At 51.4% G+C, this 20360-nt stretch overlaps 1 protein-coding gene across 1 annotated transcript in view; it reads left to right on the forward strand.

The window, feature by feature from the left end:
• The window catches only part of LOC142246625 (lanosterol synthase-like), a 54147-nt gene that overhangs the window by 14094 nt on the left and 19693 nt on the right, over positions 1 to 20360 (forward strand). Inside the window, exons 10-11 of the mRNA XM_075319695.1 lie at positions 4371 to 4468; positions 14096 to 14123. Coding sequence (XP_075175810.1) covers positions 4371 to 4468; positions 14096 to 14123 — 126 coding nt within the window. The remainder of the gene's footprint in view (positions 1 to 4370; positions 4469 to 14095; positions 14124 to 20360) is intronic.

Genomic DNA, 20360 nt, shown 5'->3' on the forward strand with positions numbered 1-20360 from the left:
ATGTTAAATATTTCTCCACCAGCTCCTCTTGTAGAGGAGTCAGCTTCGCAGCACGAGAGAATCCATTTCAGATATCCCAAGCGTACATTAAGCACTTTTCTGGACCACGCTGACTTTAGAGACGCAATCCAGAAACCCCACGCTTATCCGGAAAGGCGTTTTTCTAAACGGCTTAAAGATACACGCTATCCTTTTCCCCCTGAGGTGGTCAAAGGTTGGACCCAGTGTCCAAAAGTGGATCCTCCAATTTCCAGGCTTGCAGCTAGATCCTTGGTTGCAGTTGAAGATGGAGCGGCACTTAAAGATGCCACTGACAGGCAGATGGAGCTCTGGCTGAAATCCATCTATGAAGCTATTGGAGCGTCGTTAGCGCCATCTTTTGCTGCCGTATGGGCACTCCAAGCTATCTCAGCCGGGCTTGTGCAAGTCGACTCAGTCACACGTGCATTTGCCCCGCAGGTAGCACCATTGACCTCGCAAATGGCGGCATTCGCGTCGTACGCGATTAATGCTGTTCTTGACGCTACAAGCCGTACGGCAGTGGCGTCAGCCAACTCCGTTGTTTTGCGTAGGGCCCTGTGGTTGAGACATTGGAAGGCAGATTCTCATTCCAAGAAGTGCTTAACCAATTTGCCTTTTTCTCGTGACCGATTGTTTGGAGAGCGTTTGGATGAAATCATCAAACACTCCAAGGGTAAGGACTCATCCTTACCGCAACACAGACAAAACAAACCCCAACAGAGGAGGGGTCAGTCTGGTTATCGGTCCTTTCGAGGACCGGGCAGGTCCCAATTTTCCTCGTCAAAAAAGACTCAAAAAGATCAGAGACGCTCAGATTCTTGGAGGTCTCAGTCACGCCCAAAAAAGACAGCCGGAGGAACCGTTGCCAAGACGGCGTCCTCATGACTTGCAGTCTCCGATTCCCACACCCTCGGTCGGTGGGAGGCTTTCCCACTTTGGCGACATTTGGCTGTCACGCGTCAAAGACCGTTGGGTGAGGGATATTCTGTCTCACGGGTACAGGATAGAGTTCAGTTCTCGTCCGCCAACTCGTTTCTTCAGAACTTCTCCACCACCAGACCGAGCCGATGCTCTGTTGCAGGCGGTGGCCGCTCTAAAGGCGGAAGGAGTGGTGACCTCCGTCCCTCTTCAGGAACAAGGTCACGGTTTTTACTCCAATCTGTTTGTGGTCCCAAAAAAGGACGGATCGTATCGACCCGTCCTGGATCTAAAGTTGCTCAACAGACACGTAAAAGTCAGGAGGTTCCGGATGGAATCCCTACGCTCCGTCATAGCCTCAATGTCTCAAGGAGATTTTCTAGCATCAATAGACATCAAAGATGCGTATCTCCACGTGCCGATTGCGCCAGAGCATCAGCGTTTCCTACGCTTCGTCATACACGACGAACACCTGCAGTTCGTAGCGTTACCTTTCGGTCTGGCAACAGCCCCCCGGGTCTTCACCAAGGTCATGGCAGCAGTAGTAGCTGTCCTGCACTCGCAAGGTCACTCGGTCATCCCGTATCTAGACGACCTGCTTATAAAGGCACCCTCTCAAGAGGCATGCCAACACAGTCTGAAAGTGGCACTAGACACTCTCCAGAGTTTCGGGTGGATTATCAACTTTCCAAAGTCTCATCTAACCCCGACCCAATCACTGACTTATCTTGGCATGGAGTTTCATACTCTCTCAGCGATAGTGAAGCTTCCACTGGACAAGCAGTGTTCGCTGCGGACAGGAGTGCAATCTCTCCTTCAGAGCCAGTCACACTCACTGAGGCGCCTCATGCATTTCCTAGGAAAGATGGTAGCAGCAATGGAGGCGGTCCCGTTCGCGCAGTTTCATCTGCGCCCTCTACAATGGGACATTCTACGCCAATGGGATGGGAAGTCGACGTCCCTCGACAGGACTGTCTCCCTCTCTCAGACTGCCAAGGACTCTCTGCGTTGGTGGCTTCTCCCCACCTCATTGTCACAGGGAAAGTCGTTCCTACCCCCATCCTGGGCAGTGGTCACGACGGATGCGAGCCTATCAGGGTGGGGAGCGGTGTTTCTCCACCACAGGGCTCAGGGGACGTGGACTCAGGAAGAGTCCACCCTGCAGATCAATGTTCTGGAAATCAGAGCAGTCTATCTTGCTCTGCGAGCCTTCCAACAATGGCTGGAAGGCAAGCAGATTCGGATTCAGTCGGACAATTCCACGGCGGTGGCGTACATCAACCACCAAGGGGGAACACGCAGTCGCCAAGCCTTTCAAGAAGTCCGGCGGATTTTGACGTGGGTGGAAAGCAAAGCGTCCACCATATCCGCAGTTCACATCCCAGGCGTGGAAAACTGGGAAGCAGACTTTCTCAGTCGCCAGGGCATGGACGCAGGGGAATGGTCCCTTCACCCGGACGTGTTTCAGCAGATCTGTTGCCGCTGGGGGACGCCGGACGTCGATCTGATGGCGTCACGGCACAACAACAAGGTCCCAGTTTTCATGGCACGGTCTCACGATCACCGAGCGCTGGCGGCAGACGCCTTGGTTCAGGATTGGTCGCAATTCCGACTACCCTATGTGTTCCCACCTCTAGCATTGTTGCCCAGAGTTCTCCGGAAAATCAGGTCCGACTGCCATCGAGCCATTCTCGTCGCTCCAGACTGGCCAAGAAGGTCGTGGTACCCGGATCTGTGGCATCTCACGGTAGGCCAACCATGGGCACTACCAGACCGTCCAGATTTGCTGTCTCAAGGGCCGTTTTTCCATCTGAATTCTGCGGCCCTGAACCTGACTGTGTGGCCATTGAGTCCTGGATCCTAGCGGCCTCAGGTTTATCTCATGAAGTAGTTGCCACAATGAGACAGGCTAGAAAACCATCCTCAGCTAAGATCTATCACAGGACGTGGAAGATATTCTTAGCTTGGTGCTCGGCTCAGAGGGTTTCTCCCTGGCCATTTGCATTGCCAATTTTTCTTTCCTTCCTGCAGTCTGGGTTGGAAAAAGGTTTGTCGCTTAGCTCTCTTAAGGGTCAAGTCTCCGCGCTATCCGTATTCTTTCAGAAGCGCTTGGCACGGCTTTCTAAAGTACGCACGTTTCTCCAAGGAGTTTGTCATATCGTTCCTCCTTACAGACGGCCATTGGAACCCTGGGATCTAAACAAGGTTCTCATTGCTCTCCAGAAGCCGCCTTTCGAGCCTTTGAAAGAGGTTTCCCTTTCTCGGCTTTCACAAAAAGTGGTTTTTCTTGTGGCGGTCACGTCTCTTCGTAGAGTGTCCGAGCTAGCGGCGTTATCTTGCAAATCTCCCTTCCTGGTGTTTCACCAAGACAAGGTAGTACTGCGTCCAATTCCAGAGTTTTCTCCCAAGGTGGTTTCTTCCTTTCATCTCAATCAGGATATCACTTTGCCATCTTTGTGTCCGCATCCAGTTCACCAATTTGAAAAAGGTTTACATCTGTTGGACCTGGTGAGAGCACTCAGGATTTACATTTCTCGCACGGCGCCTATGCGCCGTTCTGATGCGCTCTTTGTCCTAGTCGCTGGTCAGCATAAGGGATCGCAAGCTTCCAAATCCACCCTGGCGCGGTGGATCAAGGAACCAATTCTTCACACATACCGTTCTGCTGGGCTTCCGATTCCATCTGGACTGAAGGCCCATTCTACCAGAGCCGTGGGTGCGTCCTGGGCATTGCGGCATCAGGCTACGGCTCAGCAGGGGTGCCAGGCGGCTACCTGGTCGAGTCTGCACACGTTTACCAAACACTATCAAGTGCATACCTACGCTTCGGCAGATGCCAGCCTAGGTAGACAGGTCCTTCAGGCGGCGGTGGCCCACCTGTAGGAAAGGGCTGCCTGACAGCCCGATCACGAGGTATCTTTTTACCCACCCAGGGACTGCTTTTGGACGTCCCAATTGTCTGGGTCTCCCAATTAGGAGCGAAAAAGAAGAAGGGAATTTTGTTTACTTACCGTAAATTCCTTTTCTTCTAGCTCCAATTGGGAGACCCAGCACCCGCCCTATTGTTCTTAGGGTTTCGTTTTTCGGGTGCACATGTTGTTCATGTTGGTTTCTTAAGTTCTCCGATCTTGTTATCGGATTGAATTTGTTTTTTGAAACTGTTATTGGCTTTCCTCCTTCTTGCTTTGGTACTAAAACTGAGGAATCCGTACTCCTACGGGAGGGTGTATAGCCAGAAGGGGAGGGGCCTTACACTTTTAAGTGTAGTACTTTGTGCGGCCTCCGGAGGCAGTAGCTATACACCCAATTGTCTGGGTCTCCCAATTGGAGCTAGAAGAAAAGGAATTTACGGTAAGTAAACAAAATTCCCTTCTTTTTATTTTTTTTTAAAGAAAAATTCTAATTTTGAAATAAATCTTCTTGTGTAACAGATCTCTAAAGTGATTAATATGCTGGTCCGTTGGCATGTAGATGGACCAGAATCTCCATCATTCCGGGAACATGTAGATCGCATCCCTGATTACCTTTGGTAAGTAGTGATAACATCCTGTGCAGAAATACAGTTCGTAGGATTAGTTTTCTTATCTGATTTGTTGCAACTTAAGTTTTAAAATGTACCACTAATGAGCCACTTAAAAAATCTGATGATATTCGTCCAAAGGTGTTAATTAAAGTTTATGTTCTAAAAAGAAAGTGGGCGATCAATGCTGTTTATTGGCTTCATTCCCTTACTATATGCCCGTTCTATTCTTTCCAATATCGGGCATAGTAGAAGGAGCTTTGTACTTTCTCCCTGCAAAAGAATTCTCCAAGAATTGATAAAGATGAGAGATAGGTAGATTATAAATACTTGCCCAATATAATGAAGTAGAATATATTTACCCAAACATGGGATTACAAGCTTTTTCTATGTCTCTAGAAGAAGCCTGCGAGATAATAGAATCCTGTGATTGCAGCAGCCTCTGCATTATGTCAGATGGCAGGAAGGAGAAGTGTAATGTAAGGCTATGTGCCCACGGGGACAGTGTACTACGGATATATCCGCAGGAGCTCCCAGAAATCCGCAGCACAACTTTTGTCTGTTTACATGCTGTGGATGTACAGTGGAACGTCCTGCGGATATGCTGCGGGCATTCTGCATTGAGGATACAGTACTATGGCTTTGGCACTGCATCCTCAATGCAGAACAAGTGCTGAGTGATCGGGGAGTTTATATTTACCTCCATCACGCAGCACTTCACTTTCCGGCATCTGTCAGCGTCTGCACTGTGCAGGAGAAGGTGGGCGGGCCTGAACGAGCTCTGGCTGTCACATGACCGGAGATCGTGCAGGCCCCGCCCACCTCCTCCTTCCTGTTCCTAGCTCCACCGCGCTCCTGTGCTCCGGAAGAAAGTGACGGGCGTCTGCTATCAAGGCAGGTAAGTATGGGACCAAGGCAGATTTCCGCAGGTAAATCCGCAGGAATAATTGACATGCAGTTTTGTGCGGCTGCGGGACATCTGCAGTATATTCCGCAACTGCACATTCCGCAACGTGGACACAGACACTTCCCATGTCCCATAGGATAACATGGGGAGTGTCTGTACATTTTGAAACCTGCAGATTTATCTGGAAAATCCAGATAAATCCGCAGGTTTTCCGCGGAAAAATCCGCAGAAGCAAGCGGGACATGGGGAGTGTGTGTGTCCACGCTGCGGTATGTGCGGTTGCGGGATTTGCTGCGGATGTCCCGCAGTTACGCGTAACTGCATGTCAATTATTCCTGTGGATTTACCTGCGGAAATCCTGGCGCTCCACTATGGAGATAGAGGCTTACCTGCCTTGGTCCCATACTTACCTGCCTTGATAACAGACACGCGAGTCAGGACGGCAGTGGAGCTAGGAGCAGCAAGGAGGAGGTGGGCGGGGCCTGCACGAGCTCCGGTCATGTGGCAGCCAGAGCTAGTTCAGGCCCGCCCACCTTCTCCTGCACAGTCCAGACGCTGACAGAGTGACACGGCCGGAGAGAAGTGCTGTGTGATGGAGGCAAGTATGAACGCCCCGATCACTCAGCACTTGTTCTGCATAGAGGATGCAGTGCCGAAGCCATGGTACTGTGTCCTCAATGCAGAATGCCCGCACCATATCCGCACGACATTCCGCAGCATGGAAACAGACAAAAGTTGGGGTGCGGTTTTCTGGGAGCTCCTGCGGATATAACTGCAGGACACTTTCCCCGTGGGCACATAGCCTTAGGCTGCAGTTGTATTGTAACTTTACAATCACATACTTTACTAAGATGTGAATTGGGAAGAAGGGAAAGTGCAACATCCAATGCTCCATGCACACGCTGCAGGTTTTGACGTGTTTTTTGGTGCAGTTTGTGGTGAACTTTTAGTCACCACAAGGTGCATACTTTTCCTTCCCCACTAAAGTTTATGAGATTTCAGATTTGCTGTGCGTACACTGCTTTTTATTTTTTGGCTTCAGTTTTGTGGTGACCATAAAACTGCAGCATGTCAGTTCTTTTTGCGTTTTTACCTGTGTTTTTTACCCATTGGTGATAAAACACGCATGGTCAAAAACGCACCAAAGCACATGCTTTTTTTTGGCCACAAGGTGCATTTTTGTAGTTATGACAAAACTGCAGTGTGCAGACATACCCTAAGGGCGGCTTTGCACGTTGCAACATCGCACGTACGATGTCGGTGGGGTCAAATCGAAAGTGACGCACATCCGGCGTCACTTTCGACATTGTAGTGTGTAAATCCTAGATGATACAATGAACGAGCGCAAAAGCGTCGTTATCGTATCATCGGTGTATTCTCCGACATTTCCATAATGCCGGTGCCGCGACAGGTACGATGTAGTTCCTCGTTCCTGCGGCAGCACACATCGCTGTGTGTGAAGCCGCAGGAGCGAGGAACATCTCCTACCTGCGGCTCACGCCAGCTATGCGGAAGGAAGGAGGTGGGCGGGATGTATACATCCTGCTCATCTCCGCCCCTCCGCCGCTATTGGCCGCCTGCTGTGTGACGTCGCTATGACGCCGCACAACCCGCCCCCTTAAGAAGGAGGCGGGTCGCCGGCCAGAGCGACGATCGCAGGGCAGGTGAGTGCATGTGAAGCTGGCGTAGCGACAATGTTCGCTACGGCAGCAATCACAAGATATCGCAGCTGCGACGGGGACGGGGACTATCGCACTCGACATCGCAGCATCGGCTTGCGATGTCGTAATCTGCAAAGCCCGCCTAAGGCTACATGCACCCACTGCAGTTTTTTTGCCACAACAAAACTGCACCTTGCCCCAGATTTGTAAAAAAAGGGCTTGTGCGCACGTTGCGTAATTTCATGCATTTACGCTGCATATAGAACTGCAGCGTAACTGCATGCGTCTTGCGTTCCCAGCACAATCTATGAAGATTGTGCATAATCCGTGCGCACGTTGCTTTTTAGACCACAGCGATTTGAGTGTCAAAATTTTGACCCAAATCCGTGCGTTCAAAAAAGCAGCATGTCAATTATTTTGTGCGCTTTGGATGTAGCTCCCGCTCTGTCTATGGTGGCGGCAGCATCCCGAGCGCATGAAATCGGCATTTATTCTGCTGAAACACTGCATCCATTACGCAGTGTTTCTGCAGCGATTTAAAGCTCACATGCACTGCCAAATCGCTGCAGAATATTCAGCATGTACGTGCGAACAAGCCCTTATGATGCTGCGTTTTTAGGGTCTGTGCAAACTAGGTAGATGTGTTTCTTCAGCAAAATATGCTCCCTCTGGCAGAATTCCGCACCTGCGGCAAAAAAAACGCACCCAAAATCTGCATGCGGTTTTACCATTCTGCGGTTTGTTACGGTTTTGCCATAGTTTTCTCCCTGCGGTTTTTAACCATTATCAGTGTCAAAACACAGGGGAAAACTGCAGGTACCTATGGAAAAGAAGTGACATGCTGCTTATTTTTGCTGCAGAAATTCTGCAGCAAAACCTGTAGTGGAAATGTGCGCACAGCATTTTAGATTTCTCATAGATTTTGCTGGGGAAGGACTGCATGAACTTTATGAACAAAAAACGCTCTTTTTCTGCAGCAAAACCCGCAGCAAATCCGGAGCAAAAAACGCAGTGTGCGCACAGGGCCTAAGTGCATTTTTGATGTTTTTTGACCATGCGATTTTTGATGCGTTTTTTCAGTAGAAGCAAGCCAAAAAACGCAAAAAAATAGAACATACTGCAATTTTTTTGTCACAAGTTTGTGACAAATAAACTGCAGACAAAAAAACTACAACGCGCGCACAGCAAATCTGAATTCTCATAGACTTTGCTGGGAAGTCAAAAGTTAGAAGTTTCTGACAAAATAACTGCACCAAAAAAGCATCAAAAATGCAACAAAAACTTCAGCGTGTGCATTTAGCCTAAAGCTGAGCTTTGAAGGGAAAGTCTTTGCAGGTACTATACAAGGTCACAAAACCATTGCAAATGTTTAATTTTTCATTAGAGGTACATATTAATACACAATTTAATATAAAAATACATTATTTTTTTATGCTGGCGCATGTAATTGAAGTTTACTTTTCTTTGTCGCTCCATTGGGAGACCCAGACAATTCGGGTGTATAGCTTCTGCCTCCGGAGGCCACACAAAGTATTACATTTTAAAAAGTGTAACCCCTCCCCTCTGCCTATACACCCTCCCGTGCATCACGGGCTCCCCAGTTTTATGCTTTGTGTGGAAGGAGGCACACATCCACTCATGCATTCTCATTTTAGCTATATCGGTTGGAAGAAAAGAGGGCTCCCACTGGACCCCCGGCATGTTCCCTTCTCACCCCACTACGTCGGCGGTGCTGTTAAGGTTGAGGTGCCCATTGCGGGTACAAAGGCCGGAGCCTCATGCCGTTTTCCTTCACCATCCCTTAGTGGCTCTGGGAGAAGTGGGATCCTGACCGGTCATCCATTTACTGGGACCGGGCTCCCTCCGCAGCCCCTGTGGGAATCTGCCGGACAGGAATCTATTCATCCTCAGGGACCGGGCCCTGCATCTATAAGGTACTCTGTGTCCCCATGGGGACTGTGCATGGAGCGCCTTCTTCCCGGACGCTGCAGCAGCTGCTCATTTGTGAAGACCGGCGGACTTCCGCGCCGACCGCGCCTGCTTGTCGGCCGCGGTCTTAAATTTAGTCCCCGGCTTCATCGCGGCCTAGTAGCAAAACTCCCGCCCCCGGGCCTGCCAGTCAGGGGTAAGGGCGGGACTGCCGACCTGACGTCGGTGGTGAGGGCTGGAGCATCCTGTATGTTTCCTCCCCCCTCACTGATCACTGTGGGGACCCCAGATTCCCGCACTTTCCTAGTGCCGCCCACGGCTCCCTCCTCCCCTGAGAGCTCCGGCAGCCATTTTTCTGCACATTCTGCCGGTGGAGGATTTTCAGGGACGAGCTCTGCAGCTCTGGGAGACCTAAGGCAGGGAATCTGGAGGACACACACTCCGCTTTTAGCGGTCGGTAAGCCACACCGGTCACCCGGTGCTGGTCCCCCTAGGGTGCCGGAATAGATACGTATTCTATATATATATTTCTGTTCGGCCGGCCTGTTTACCCTTTCCCATATACCCTCAGTGATCACTCTCCTAGGAGACAACAGCATGTCTTTCACAAGGAGCAAGGGCGCTAAGGCACAGGGTTTTTTTGCGACCTGTACCTCTTGTGGGGCTATGTTACCTGCGGGTTCCACCTACCCTCACTGTGAGCAATGCTCGACCCCTGTTTCGCTTGCTCAGCCGGAGCCTCGGTCACTAGTGGGCCCCTCGGCTCAGGTAGACCCCCCTGCTCCCACTGTCCAGGCAGCAGGGACAGAGTTTGCAGTTTTTGCTGAGAAACTCTCTGAGTCACTTTCACAGTCCATGGCTCAGTCTATGGACAAATGGTCTGCCAAGCTACTAGAAGCCTTGCAGTCCAGACCGGTCCTTACACAGGCCCCGGGCCCTGTTGGATCGTCGCCTCCAAGTCCCTCTCGGTCCGCGCCGCAGCGCGCTCCCGGGGTGGGCCCTAGGTCTCACGTGGAGGACTCCTGCACGGACCACAGTCCCAGACCGGCTAAGCGGGCTCGCTGTGAATCTTCCCCGACTTCTTCACGCTGCTCGGGTTCCCAACTTGAGGACTCTCTGGAGGACGAGGCGGACGTCGCAGCTCAGGGCTCTGACCCTGACGTTGCCCTCAATCTTGATACACCTGAAGGGGACGCCTTAGTAAATGATCCACCTATAGAGGAGTCGGCTTCGCAGCAGGAAAAACAGCAGTTTAGGTTCCCCAAACGTACACGGAGTGCGTTTTTCGATCACTCTAACTTCAGAGATGCTGTCCAGAAGCCCAGAGCGGTTCCGGACAAGCGCTTTACTAAGCGCCTTAATGACACACGTTACCCCTTCCCCTCTGACGTAGTTAAGGGTTGGGCTCAATGTCCCAAGGTGGATCCTCCAGTCTCTAGATTGGCGGCTAGATCTGTGGTATCGGTTGCAGATGGCTCATCGCTCAAGGATGCCACTGACAGGCAGATAGAGCTCCTGGTGAAATCCATCTATGAAGCCACGGGCGCGTCTTTTGCCCCGGCTTTTGCAGCCGTGTGGGCACTCCAAGATATCTCAGCTTTTCTGTCTGAAATTAATGCGGTCACACGTACCTCTGCTCCGCAGGTTGCGTCTTTGACTTCTCAGGCGTCGGCCTTTTCGTCCTACGCCATGAACGCCGTCCTGGACTCTGCTAGCCGTACAGCGGTGGCATCCGCTAATTCTGTGGCAGTCCCCAGGGCCATGTGGCTGCGCGAATGGAAGGCAGACTCAGCTTCCAAGAGGTTCTTAACCGGTTTGCCGTTTTCTGGCGACCGATTGTTTGGCGAACGATTGGATGAGATTATTAAGGAATCCAAGGGAAAGGACTCCTCCTTACCCCAGTCCAAACCGAAGAGACCTCAGCAACGGAAAATACAATCGAGGTTTCGGTCCTTTCGTCCCTCCGCCAAGCCCCAATCCTCTTCGTCCAACAGGCCGGAGAAAGGCCAGAGGAACTCCTATGCGTGGCGGTCTAAGTCACGCCCCCAAAAAGCCGCCGGAGGCACTGCCTCCAAGACGGCCTCCTCATGACTCTCGGCCTCCCCTAGCCGCATCCTCGGTCGGTGGCAGGCTCTCCCGCTTTTGCGACGCCTGGTGGCCACATGTTCAAGACCGATGGGTGAGAGACATTCTGTCTCACGGTTACAGGATAGAGTTCAGCTCTCGACCTCCGATTCGTTTCTTCAGAACCTCTCCGACCCCCTCTCGGGCCGACGCACTTTTTCAGGCAGTGGACGTTCTGAAGACAGAAGGAGTTGTGATTCCCGTTCCCCCTCAGGAACATGGTCGCGGCTTTTACTCCAACTTGTTCGTGGTGCCAAAGAAGGACGGATCATTCCGTCCCGTTCTGGACCTCAAACTACTCAACAGGCATGTGAGCACCAGACGGTTTCGGATGGAATCTCTCCGCTCGGTCATCGCTTCGATGTCACAAGGAGACTTCCTAGCATCGATCGACATCAAGGATGCTTATCTCCATGTGCCGATCGCACCCGAACATCAACGCTTCTTGCGTTTCGCCATCGGGGACGAACACCTTCAGTTCGTGGCATTGCCTTTCGGCCTGGCGACAGCCCCACGGGTGTTCACCAAAGTCATGGCATCCGTTGTGGCGGTCCTACACTCTCAGGGCCACTCGGTGATTCCCTACTTAGACGATCTCCTAGTCAGGGCACCTTCCCGGGTGGCGTGTCAACACAGCCTTTCCGTCGCTCTGGCGACTCTTCAGCAGTTCGGGTGGATCATCAACTTCCCAAAATCCAAGTTGACACCGACCCAATCACTGACTTACCTCGGGATGGAGTTTCATACACAGTCAGCGGTAGTCAAGCTACCGCTGGACAAACAGCTTTCTCTGCAGGCAGGGGTGCAATCTCTTCTTCGGGGTCAGTCACACCCCTTGAGGCGCCTCATGCACTTCCTGGGGAAGATGGTGGCAGCAATGGAGGCAGTGCCCTTCGCGCAATTCCATCTGCGCCCACTCCAATGGGACATTCTCCGCAAATGGGACAGGAGGTCGACTTCCCTCGACAGGAACGTCTCTCTTTCCCTTGCAACCAAAACGTCTCTTCAGTGGTGGCTTCTTCCCACTTCTCTATCGCAGGGAAAATCCTTACTGCCCCCAACCTGGGCTGTGGTCACCACGGACGCGAGCCTGTCAGGGTGGGGAGCGGTTTTCCTCCACCACAGGGCTCAGGGAACCTGGACTCCGATAGAGTCCTCCCTTCAGATCAATGTTCTGGAGATAAGGGCAGTGTATCTAGCCCTATTGGCCTTCCATCGGTGGCTGGAGGGCAGACAGATCCGTATACAGTCGGACAACGCCACTGCCGTCGCGTACATCAACCACCAGGGCGGCACGCGCAGTCGTCATGCCTTCCAGGAAGTCAGGCGAATTCTGCAGTGGGTGGAAGCCACAGCTTCCACGATCTCCGCAGTTCACATCCCGGGCGTAGAAAACTGGGAAGCAGATTTTCTCAGTCGTCAGGGCATGGACGCGGGGGAATGGTCTCTTCATCCAGACGTGTTTCGAGAGATCTGTCGCCGCTGGGGAACGCCGGACGTCGATCTCATGGCGTCACGGCACAACAACAAAGTCCCGGCTCTCATGGCACGGTCTCAAGATCACAGAGCTCTGGCGGCGGACGCATTAGTTCAGGATTGGTCGCAGTTTCGACTGCCTTATGTATTTCCTCCTCTGGCGATGCTGCCCAGAGTGTTACGCAAGATCAGGTCCGACTGTCGTCGCGCCATTCTCGTCGCTCCAGATTGGCCGAGGCGGTCGTGGTACCCGGATCTATGGCATCTCACGGTGGGTCAGCCGTGGGCGCTTCCAGACCGCCCAGACTTGCTGTCACAAGGGCCGTTTTTCCATCTGAATTCTGCGGCCCTCAACCTGACTGTGTGGCCATTGAGTCCTGGCTCCTAGTGTCTTCAGGGTTATCTCAGTTACATCACTCCGAAGAGTGTCGGAGCTTGCAGCGCTGTCATGCAAAGCCCCCTTCCTGTTTTTTCACCAGGATAAGGTGGTTCTGCGTCCTGTCCCGGAATTTCTCCCTAAGGTGGTATCTCCTTTTCATCTCAATCAGGATATTTCCTTACCTTCATTTTGCCCTCATCCAATTCACCAATGTGAAAAGGATTTGCACTCATTAGATCTAGTGAGAGCACTCCGGCTCTACGTGTCTCGCACGGCGCCCCTGCGCCGTTCAGATGCGCTCTTTGTCCTTGTCGCTGGCCAGCGTAAGGGTTCGCAGGCTTCCAAGTCAACCTTGGCTCGGTGGATCAAGGAACCGATTCTTGAAGCTTACCGTTCTTCGGGGCTTCCGCTTCCTTCAGGGCTGAAAGCCCATTCTACCAGAGCCGTGGGTGCGTCCTGGGCATTGCGGCACCGGGCTACGGCTCAGCAGGTGTGTCAGGCAGCTACCTGGTCTAGTCTACACACTTTCACGAAACACTATCAGGTGCATACCTATGCTTCGGCAGACGCCAGTCTAGGTAGGCGAGTTCTTCAGGCGGCGGTTGCCCACCTGTAAGAGGGAGTCGTGTCGGCTCTTTTTATCGAGGTATTCTTTTACCCACCCAGGGACTGCTTTTGGACGTCCCAATTGTCTGGGTCTCCCAATGGAGCGACAAAGAAGAAGGGAATTTTGTTTACTTACCGTAAATTCCTTTTCTTCTAGCTCCTATTGGGAGACCCAGCACCCGCCCCTGTTCCCTTCGGGCTGGTTGTTCTTTTGTGTACACATGTTGTTCATGTTGAATTTTTCTTTTGGTTCATGGTTTTCAGTTCTCCGAGCATCCCTCGGATTGAAGTTACCTTAGACCAATTTATAAGTTTCCTCCTTCCTGCTTTTGCACCAAAACTGAGGAGCCCGTGATGCACGGGAGGGTGTATAGGCAGAGGGGAGGGGTTACACTTTTTAAAGTGTAATACTTTGTGTGGCCTCCGGAGGCAGAAGCTATACACCCGAATTGTCTGGGTCTCCCAATAGGATCTAGAAGAAAAGGAATTTACGGTAAGTAAACAAAATTCCCTTCTCTTTCTACATTTTTTCTTACACAATTACCTTCTTGCAGGCTGGGATTAGATGGGATGAAAATGCAGGTAAATATGATGTCTTTTTAATGTTGGAACTTTTAGGCTATGTGCGCACTTTGCGTCGAGGTAGTTGCAGTTCTAAACGCATCCTCTGGCAGAAATGGTTTTTGCCAAAGTTGGTTTTGACCACAGAAACGCGATACGTACGTGTGCGTTTTTACCGCGTTTTTAGCGCGATTTACATGCTTTTTCATTGCTTCAAGTCAGATGCGTTTTCAATACAAAGACACTACTAAAAGTTTAAACATTCAAACACTATGAAAAAAACGGGGGAAAAATGATAATAAATATATTGATTAAAATCATACGCAAAATAAATATTTCTTTATCGTTCCTTTGGGAGACCCAGACCATGGATGTTTAGCTTCTGCCTCCGGAGGACACACAAAGTACTACACTTAAAAGTGTAGCTCCTCCCTCTGAGCTTATACACCCCCTGGTAGCCAGTCCTAGCCAGTTTATTGCTTTGTGTCAGGAGGCATACATCCACACATGCATTCTCATCTGATTTGTTTGACTTTTGGAGAGAGTTTGAAGAAAAGCGGGTCCATGTCTGGACTCCCGGCATGTCCCTTCTCACCCCACTGTGTCGGCGGTGTTGTTAAGGTTGATTTACAAGGCTGCAGCCTTACATGCCGCGCTCCTTCACCATCCCTTCTGGGCTCTAGCTTGAAGTGGGAGCCAGCACGGTCTCCATGCCTGGCAGGAGTCCGGTCTCCATCCACAGCCCCTTGAGGATTCTGTTGGACCGGAGCACTCATCCCCAGGGACATGGCCCTGCGTCTCAGCAACTAAGTACCTGAGACGTTTATGTTGGGGGTCCCGGTTCTTTATTGTAAGGGGAGAGTATGCTGTATGTGATTGTTTTTAACTTTTATCGGGCGGGTTCTCCAGCTTTTGCCTGAGAACCGCGCCGATGGTGCCTGCTTGTCAGCCTCGCCGCTTAAATTTAGGCCCCGGCTTCGCCGGAGGCCTAGTTTCATTTTCCTGCCCTCGCATGTCACTCATGCAGAGGGACAGGTTCGGCTCCTCCCGGCGGCCGTTCTACACAGGGGAGGGACACTCCCCACTGCTGGGGCGTCCCTCCTTCCCTGCAGGTCTCTATAGCCCTCCAGTTCCCGCTCTTTTATAGGAACGCCCTCTTCTCAGGCAGAGTTCACTCTGCTCTGGGACATCCTGCATTCTGCATCTCTGCTGAGGTGCTGCGACTGGGGGACCGGGCTTCGGGATCTGGAGGGCACACAACACAGCGGTCTGGTAAGCCACAGCCGGTCTCCGGTTGTGGACCTCTGTATATTCTCCCTGGGGTTCATTCTCTGCAAGCAGCATGTCTCACACAAGGAGCAAGGCTCACAAAGCTTTATTCTGCATGCACTGCATGTAAGCTTCTGCTGCCTGAGCCGAGCACCTATCCACATTGTGATGTCTGCTCTAACTTGGCGGTGCCACAGCCTGGAGTCTCACCCCACAGGGGTCTCTCAGGCTGCTGCTGCACCTGTGATTGAACCCCCGGCCTGGGTAGAGTCCTTTTCTAGGTCCATATCCCAGTCATTTGCTGAGTCCATGGGGCTTTTGTCCAGGACTTTGATGAATATGCATCAGCCCCTATCACAGGGTGCTTCTAATATTCTTGACAGAGGACTCCTATCCTCTAACCTCCGTCTATCGGAGCTCACGGAGGATTCATCATCTGATCCCAGACCCCGTCCTTCTAAGAGAAGGCGCAGGGTTTCCTCCCCCTCCCCATCCCACGGCTCTGTCTCAAGAGCTGACTCTCAAGATGAGGAGGATGCCCTCACTGGGGGCTCGGAGGCTATGTATCCCTTCGATTTCTCTGAGGGTGACTCAGATCTTAGTGATTTGATTGCTTCTATTAATTCTGTGCTGGATCTCAATCCGCCAGTGTCAGAGGAGCAACTCTCTTTGGCAGAAAAACATCAGTTTACCTCGCCTAAGAGAGTGAAGAGTGTGTTCTTTAACCACTCCAGTTTTCAGATCGCTGTGACCAAACCCAGGGCCTGCCCTGACAAACGCTTTCCAAAGCGTGGTTCTGATGACCGGTTTCCATTTCCACCTGAGGTGGTCAAGGAGTGGTCTCACTCCCCAAAGGTAGACCCCCCGGTGTCTAGGCTCTCAGCCCGGACCGTTGCGTCGGTGGCTGACGGCACCTCACTTAAGGATTCCACTGACCGTCAGATTGACCTTCTGGCCAAATCTGTGTATGAAGCTGCGGGGGCCGCGTTTTCCCCGACTTTTGCAGCAGTGTGGGCTCTCAAAGCCATCTCTGCTTCTCTAGAGGAGATGCATTCCCTCACCAAGGTATCTATGCCTGAGATGGTTACCTTAACTGCTCAGGCTTCAGCTTTTTCATCCTATGCCATGTCTGCCATGCTAGAGGCTGCTCACCGCACTGCGGTGGCTTCAGCTAATTCTCTTGTTATCCGCAGGATTTTGTGGCTTCGAGAGTGGAAGGCAGATGCTTCTTCCAAGAAGTTTCTTGCTGGGCTCCCTTTTGCTGGTTCACGGCTGTTTGGTGAACAGCTGGATGAAATCATTAAAGAAGCTACTGGCGGGAAGAGTACTTCCATGCCACAAACCAAGACCAAGAAACCCGCCCAGGGTAGGAATCAATCGAGGTTTCGTTCCTTTCATTCCTCCAACTGGTCATCCTCTAAGCCTTCCGCCTCGTCCGCTAACTCAGCCAAGGATCAGAAATCCAACTGGCGCCCAAAAGCGCGTCCGCAGAAGACCGCAGGAGGTTCTGCCACTAAGGCAGCTTCCTCATGACTCTCGGCCCGCTCCAGCCACGTCCTTAGTCGGTGGCAGGCTCTCCCACTTTGGCGACGCTTGGTTAAAGCAAGTCTCCGATCAGTGGGTGAGAGACATCATATCTCACGGCTACAGGATAGAATTCTCTTCCAGCCCTCCAAACAGATTTTTTCTTTCAACTCCCCCCTGCTCCAAGGCCGCCGCCTTCTCACAGGCCGTGGCGTCCTTGCAGGCAAACGGAGTGATTGTCCCAGTTCCCGCTCAGGAACGGTTCAGAGGTTTTTACTCAAATCTCTTCCTAGTTCCAAAAAAAAAGGACGGTACCTTCCGGCCCATCCTGGATCTCAAGCTTCTCAAATCAGAGATGCCTATCTACATGAGCCAATCGCAGTGTCACATCAGCGTTGGTTACGTTTTGCGATAGGAGAGGATCATTTCCAATTCGTGGCTCTCCCCTTCGGGTTAGCCACGGCCCCTCGGGTATTCACCAAGGTCATGGCGGCAGTGATTGCGGTCCTGCACCTCGAGGGGTTAGCAGTGCTTCCTTATCTGGACGACCTTCTGGTCAAGGGTACATCCAGCGCAGACTGTCAGCGGAGTGTTTCGCTCACTCTCGCCACCCTAGCCCAATTCGGGTGGATTGTCAATCTTCCCAAATCCACTCTGACTCTGACCCAGAGTCCCACGTACCTAGGGATGCAGTTCGAGACTTTGCTGGCACTTGTGAAGTTGCCCTTAGACAAACAGCTGTCACTCCGGTTGGCGGTGCGCTCTCTCCTGAGGCCCCGCCGTTATACCCTCAGGCGTCTGATGCAGGTGCTGGGTCAAATGGTGGCCTCCATGGAGGCGGTTCCCTTTGCCCAGTTCCATCTGCGTCCTCTGCAGCTGGACATTCTCCGCTGTTGGGACAAGCGGCCTTCCTCCTTACAGAGGTTAGTGGCTCTGTCGCCACGGACCAGGAGCTCTCTTCAGTGGTGGCTTCGACCCCTCTCCCTGTCCCAAGGGCGCTCCTTCCTGACTCCGTCCTGGGTGATTCTCACCACGGATGCCAGCCTATCCGGCTGGGGAGCGGTACATCTCCACCACAGAGCACAGGGCACTTGGACTCCGTCCGAGTCAGCCCTTTCAATCAATGTGCTGGAAACCAGAGCTGTGCTTCTAGCTCTCCTAGCCTTTCACCACCTGTTGGCGGGCAGGCACATTCGAGTCCAGTCAGACAACGCGACAGCGGTTGTCTACATCAATCACCAAGGCGGGACACGCAGCCGCCTGGCAATGTTGGAGGTCCAACGCATTCTTCAATGGGCGGAGGACTCCAAGTCCACCATATCCGCAGTCCACATCCCTGGCGTAGAAAACTGGGAGGCAGATTATCTCAGCCGTCAATCCGTGGACGGTGGCGAGTGGTCCCTGCACCCGGCAGTGTTTCAGTCAATCTGCCGCAAGTGGGGCACTCCGGACGTGGACCTAATGGCATCCCGTCACAACAACAAGGTTCCGGTTTACGTGGCTCGCTCCCACGATCCTCAGGCCTTCACCGCGGACGCTCTGGTTCAAGAATGGATGTAAACATCCCGCCCACCTCCGTCCTTCCGCATAGCCGCCGGCGGCAGGTAAGGTGAAGTTCCTCGCTCCTGCGGCTTCATACACAGCGATGTGTGCTGCCGCAGGAACGAGGAACTACATCGTACCTGTCGCGGCAGCGGCATTATGGAAATGTCGGTGAATGCAACGATGATACGATAACGACGTTTTTGCGCTCGTTCATCGTATCATCTAGCATTTACACAGTACGATGTCGAAAGTGACGCCGGATGTGCATCACTTTCGATTTGACCCCACCGACATCGCACGTGCGATGTCGCAACGTGCAAAGCCGCCCTTAGAATTGCCTGTCAAATATTGTTGGACCTGCCATAATACTTAAAGAGGATCAATCTCAAGGTCAAAAGTGTTCAGGTTTTGCTCTGATTTTATTCCTGCTGCTCCCCTGATTATTCTATTTTCCTTTCCAGAAATATGTGCTTTTTCTATGTAGTGCCAATTTTCATGATCTATACTAAGAGGGCGTGGCCAGCAAGATAATTATGCAGAGCAGCCTAAGTACACGCCCCCAAAGAAACCTGTGAGCACTGTCCCCTTGGAAAGACCATCAAAACTTGCATTAGATAAAAAGGCCCATGTATCTGGAACTATATGGCAGATTAAAAAAAAAAAAAAACAACAAAACAGAATATTCAGAGTGCAGCAGGAATAAACGAAGGAATATTGCAGAAATGTTATAACTATAGGGACTTTTTTTTTATTTCTTAAAGGAAAAAATTACAATATTTATTGCTGAAGCCTCCGGAGGTTACCGCTAGCAGACTTTCAATCTTCTGAAATGTTGGACTGTTATTCACTTTTAGGGTGTATTAAAGGGACTCTGACACCAGGTTTTTGCTTCCCCTTCTGAGAGCAGCATAATGCAGAGACAGATACCTTGATTCCAGTGATGTGTCACTTACTGAGCTGTTTGCTGTCACTTTGATACAGTCAATGTTTTATCTGCTGCCGATCTAGCAGTTATACAGAGCTCATGAATATGCTGGACTACCTGCAGCACGCCAAGTAGTCCTGTAATGATAATCTACTGCTGATTAATCAGTGATTTTATCAAAACTACACTAAGCAGCCCAGTAAGTGACACATCGTTGGAATCAGGATCTCTATCTCTACATTATGCTGCTCTCGGATTAGGTGGCAAAAACCTGGTGACCGATTCCCTTTAACACATGTTAGATTACCTCTCTGTGGTAATTTTAGTAGAAATGTTAAAAGTAGGGATGGACGATCCCCCTGATGGTCGGGATTGGGGAGACACGGCCGATCATTTTGTAAAGATCGGGATCGAGATAACACGATCTTGTGTCCCAATCACTGATCTTTGACTTTACAGTTATGGGATGGGGCGGGGGGCTATAAAATAAGAATACAGTTAATAATAAACATTGTCATTATACTTACAGGTCCCGCGACGCGTCCGGCAGACTGTCTCCCGCCGCTTCTCCTTCCGAGTACGATCATTGCTGTGCCTTCCATGACGTCATAGCATGTGAGCAGTCACGTGTGAATTTCGTATTATCTCATTGGCTACAGACTGCTCACATAATAATAATAATAATAATAATCTTTAATCTTTATTTCTATAGCGCCAACATATTCCGTAGCGCTTTACAATTCAGGAGGATCATATACAAACAAGTGACAATGACGTCATGCTAGGTCCTGTCAGTGCATCTCGCCGGTACGCGGTGCTCGTCCAAGCATCTCAGTACTCAGTATACTCGGCGAGCGCCGTGTACTGGCGAGATGGTCGGGCACATTGTTTGTATAGAGCGCATGTCGGCGCTCTTTACAGAGTCAGCCCATATGCAGGGATTAGCTGCCACACGCCGATGAATAGCGGTGTTGGGAATCAGGTGATCAGAGATC

This window comes from Anomaloglossus baeobatrachus, chromosome 7 (assembly GCF_048569485.1).
Source record: "Anomaloglossus baeobatrachus isolate aAnoBae1 chromosome 7, aAnoBae1.hap1, whole genome shotgun sequence".
Lineage (NCBI taxonomy): Eukaryota > Metazoa > Chordata > Amphibia > Anura > Aromobatidae > Anomaloglossus > Anomaloglossus baeobatrachus.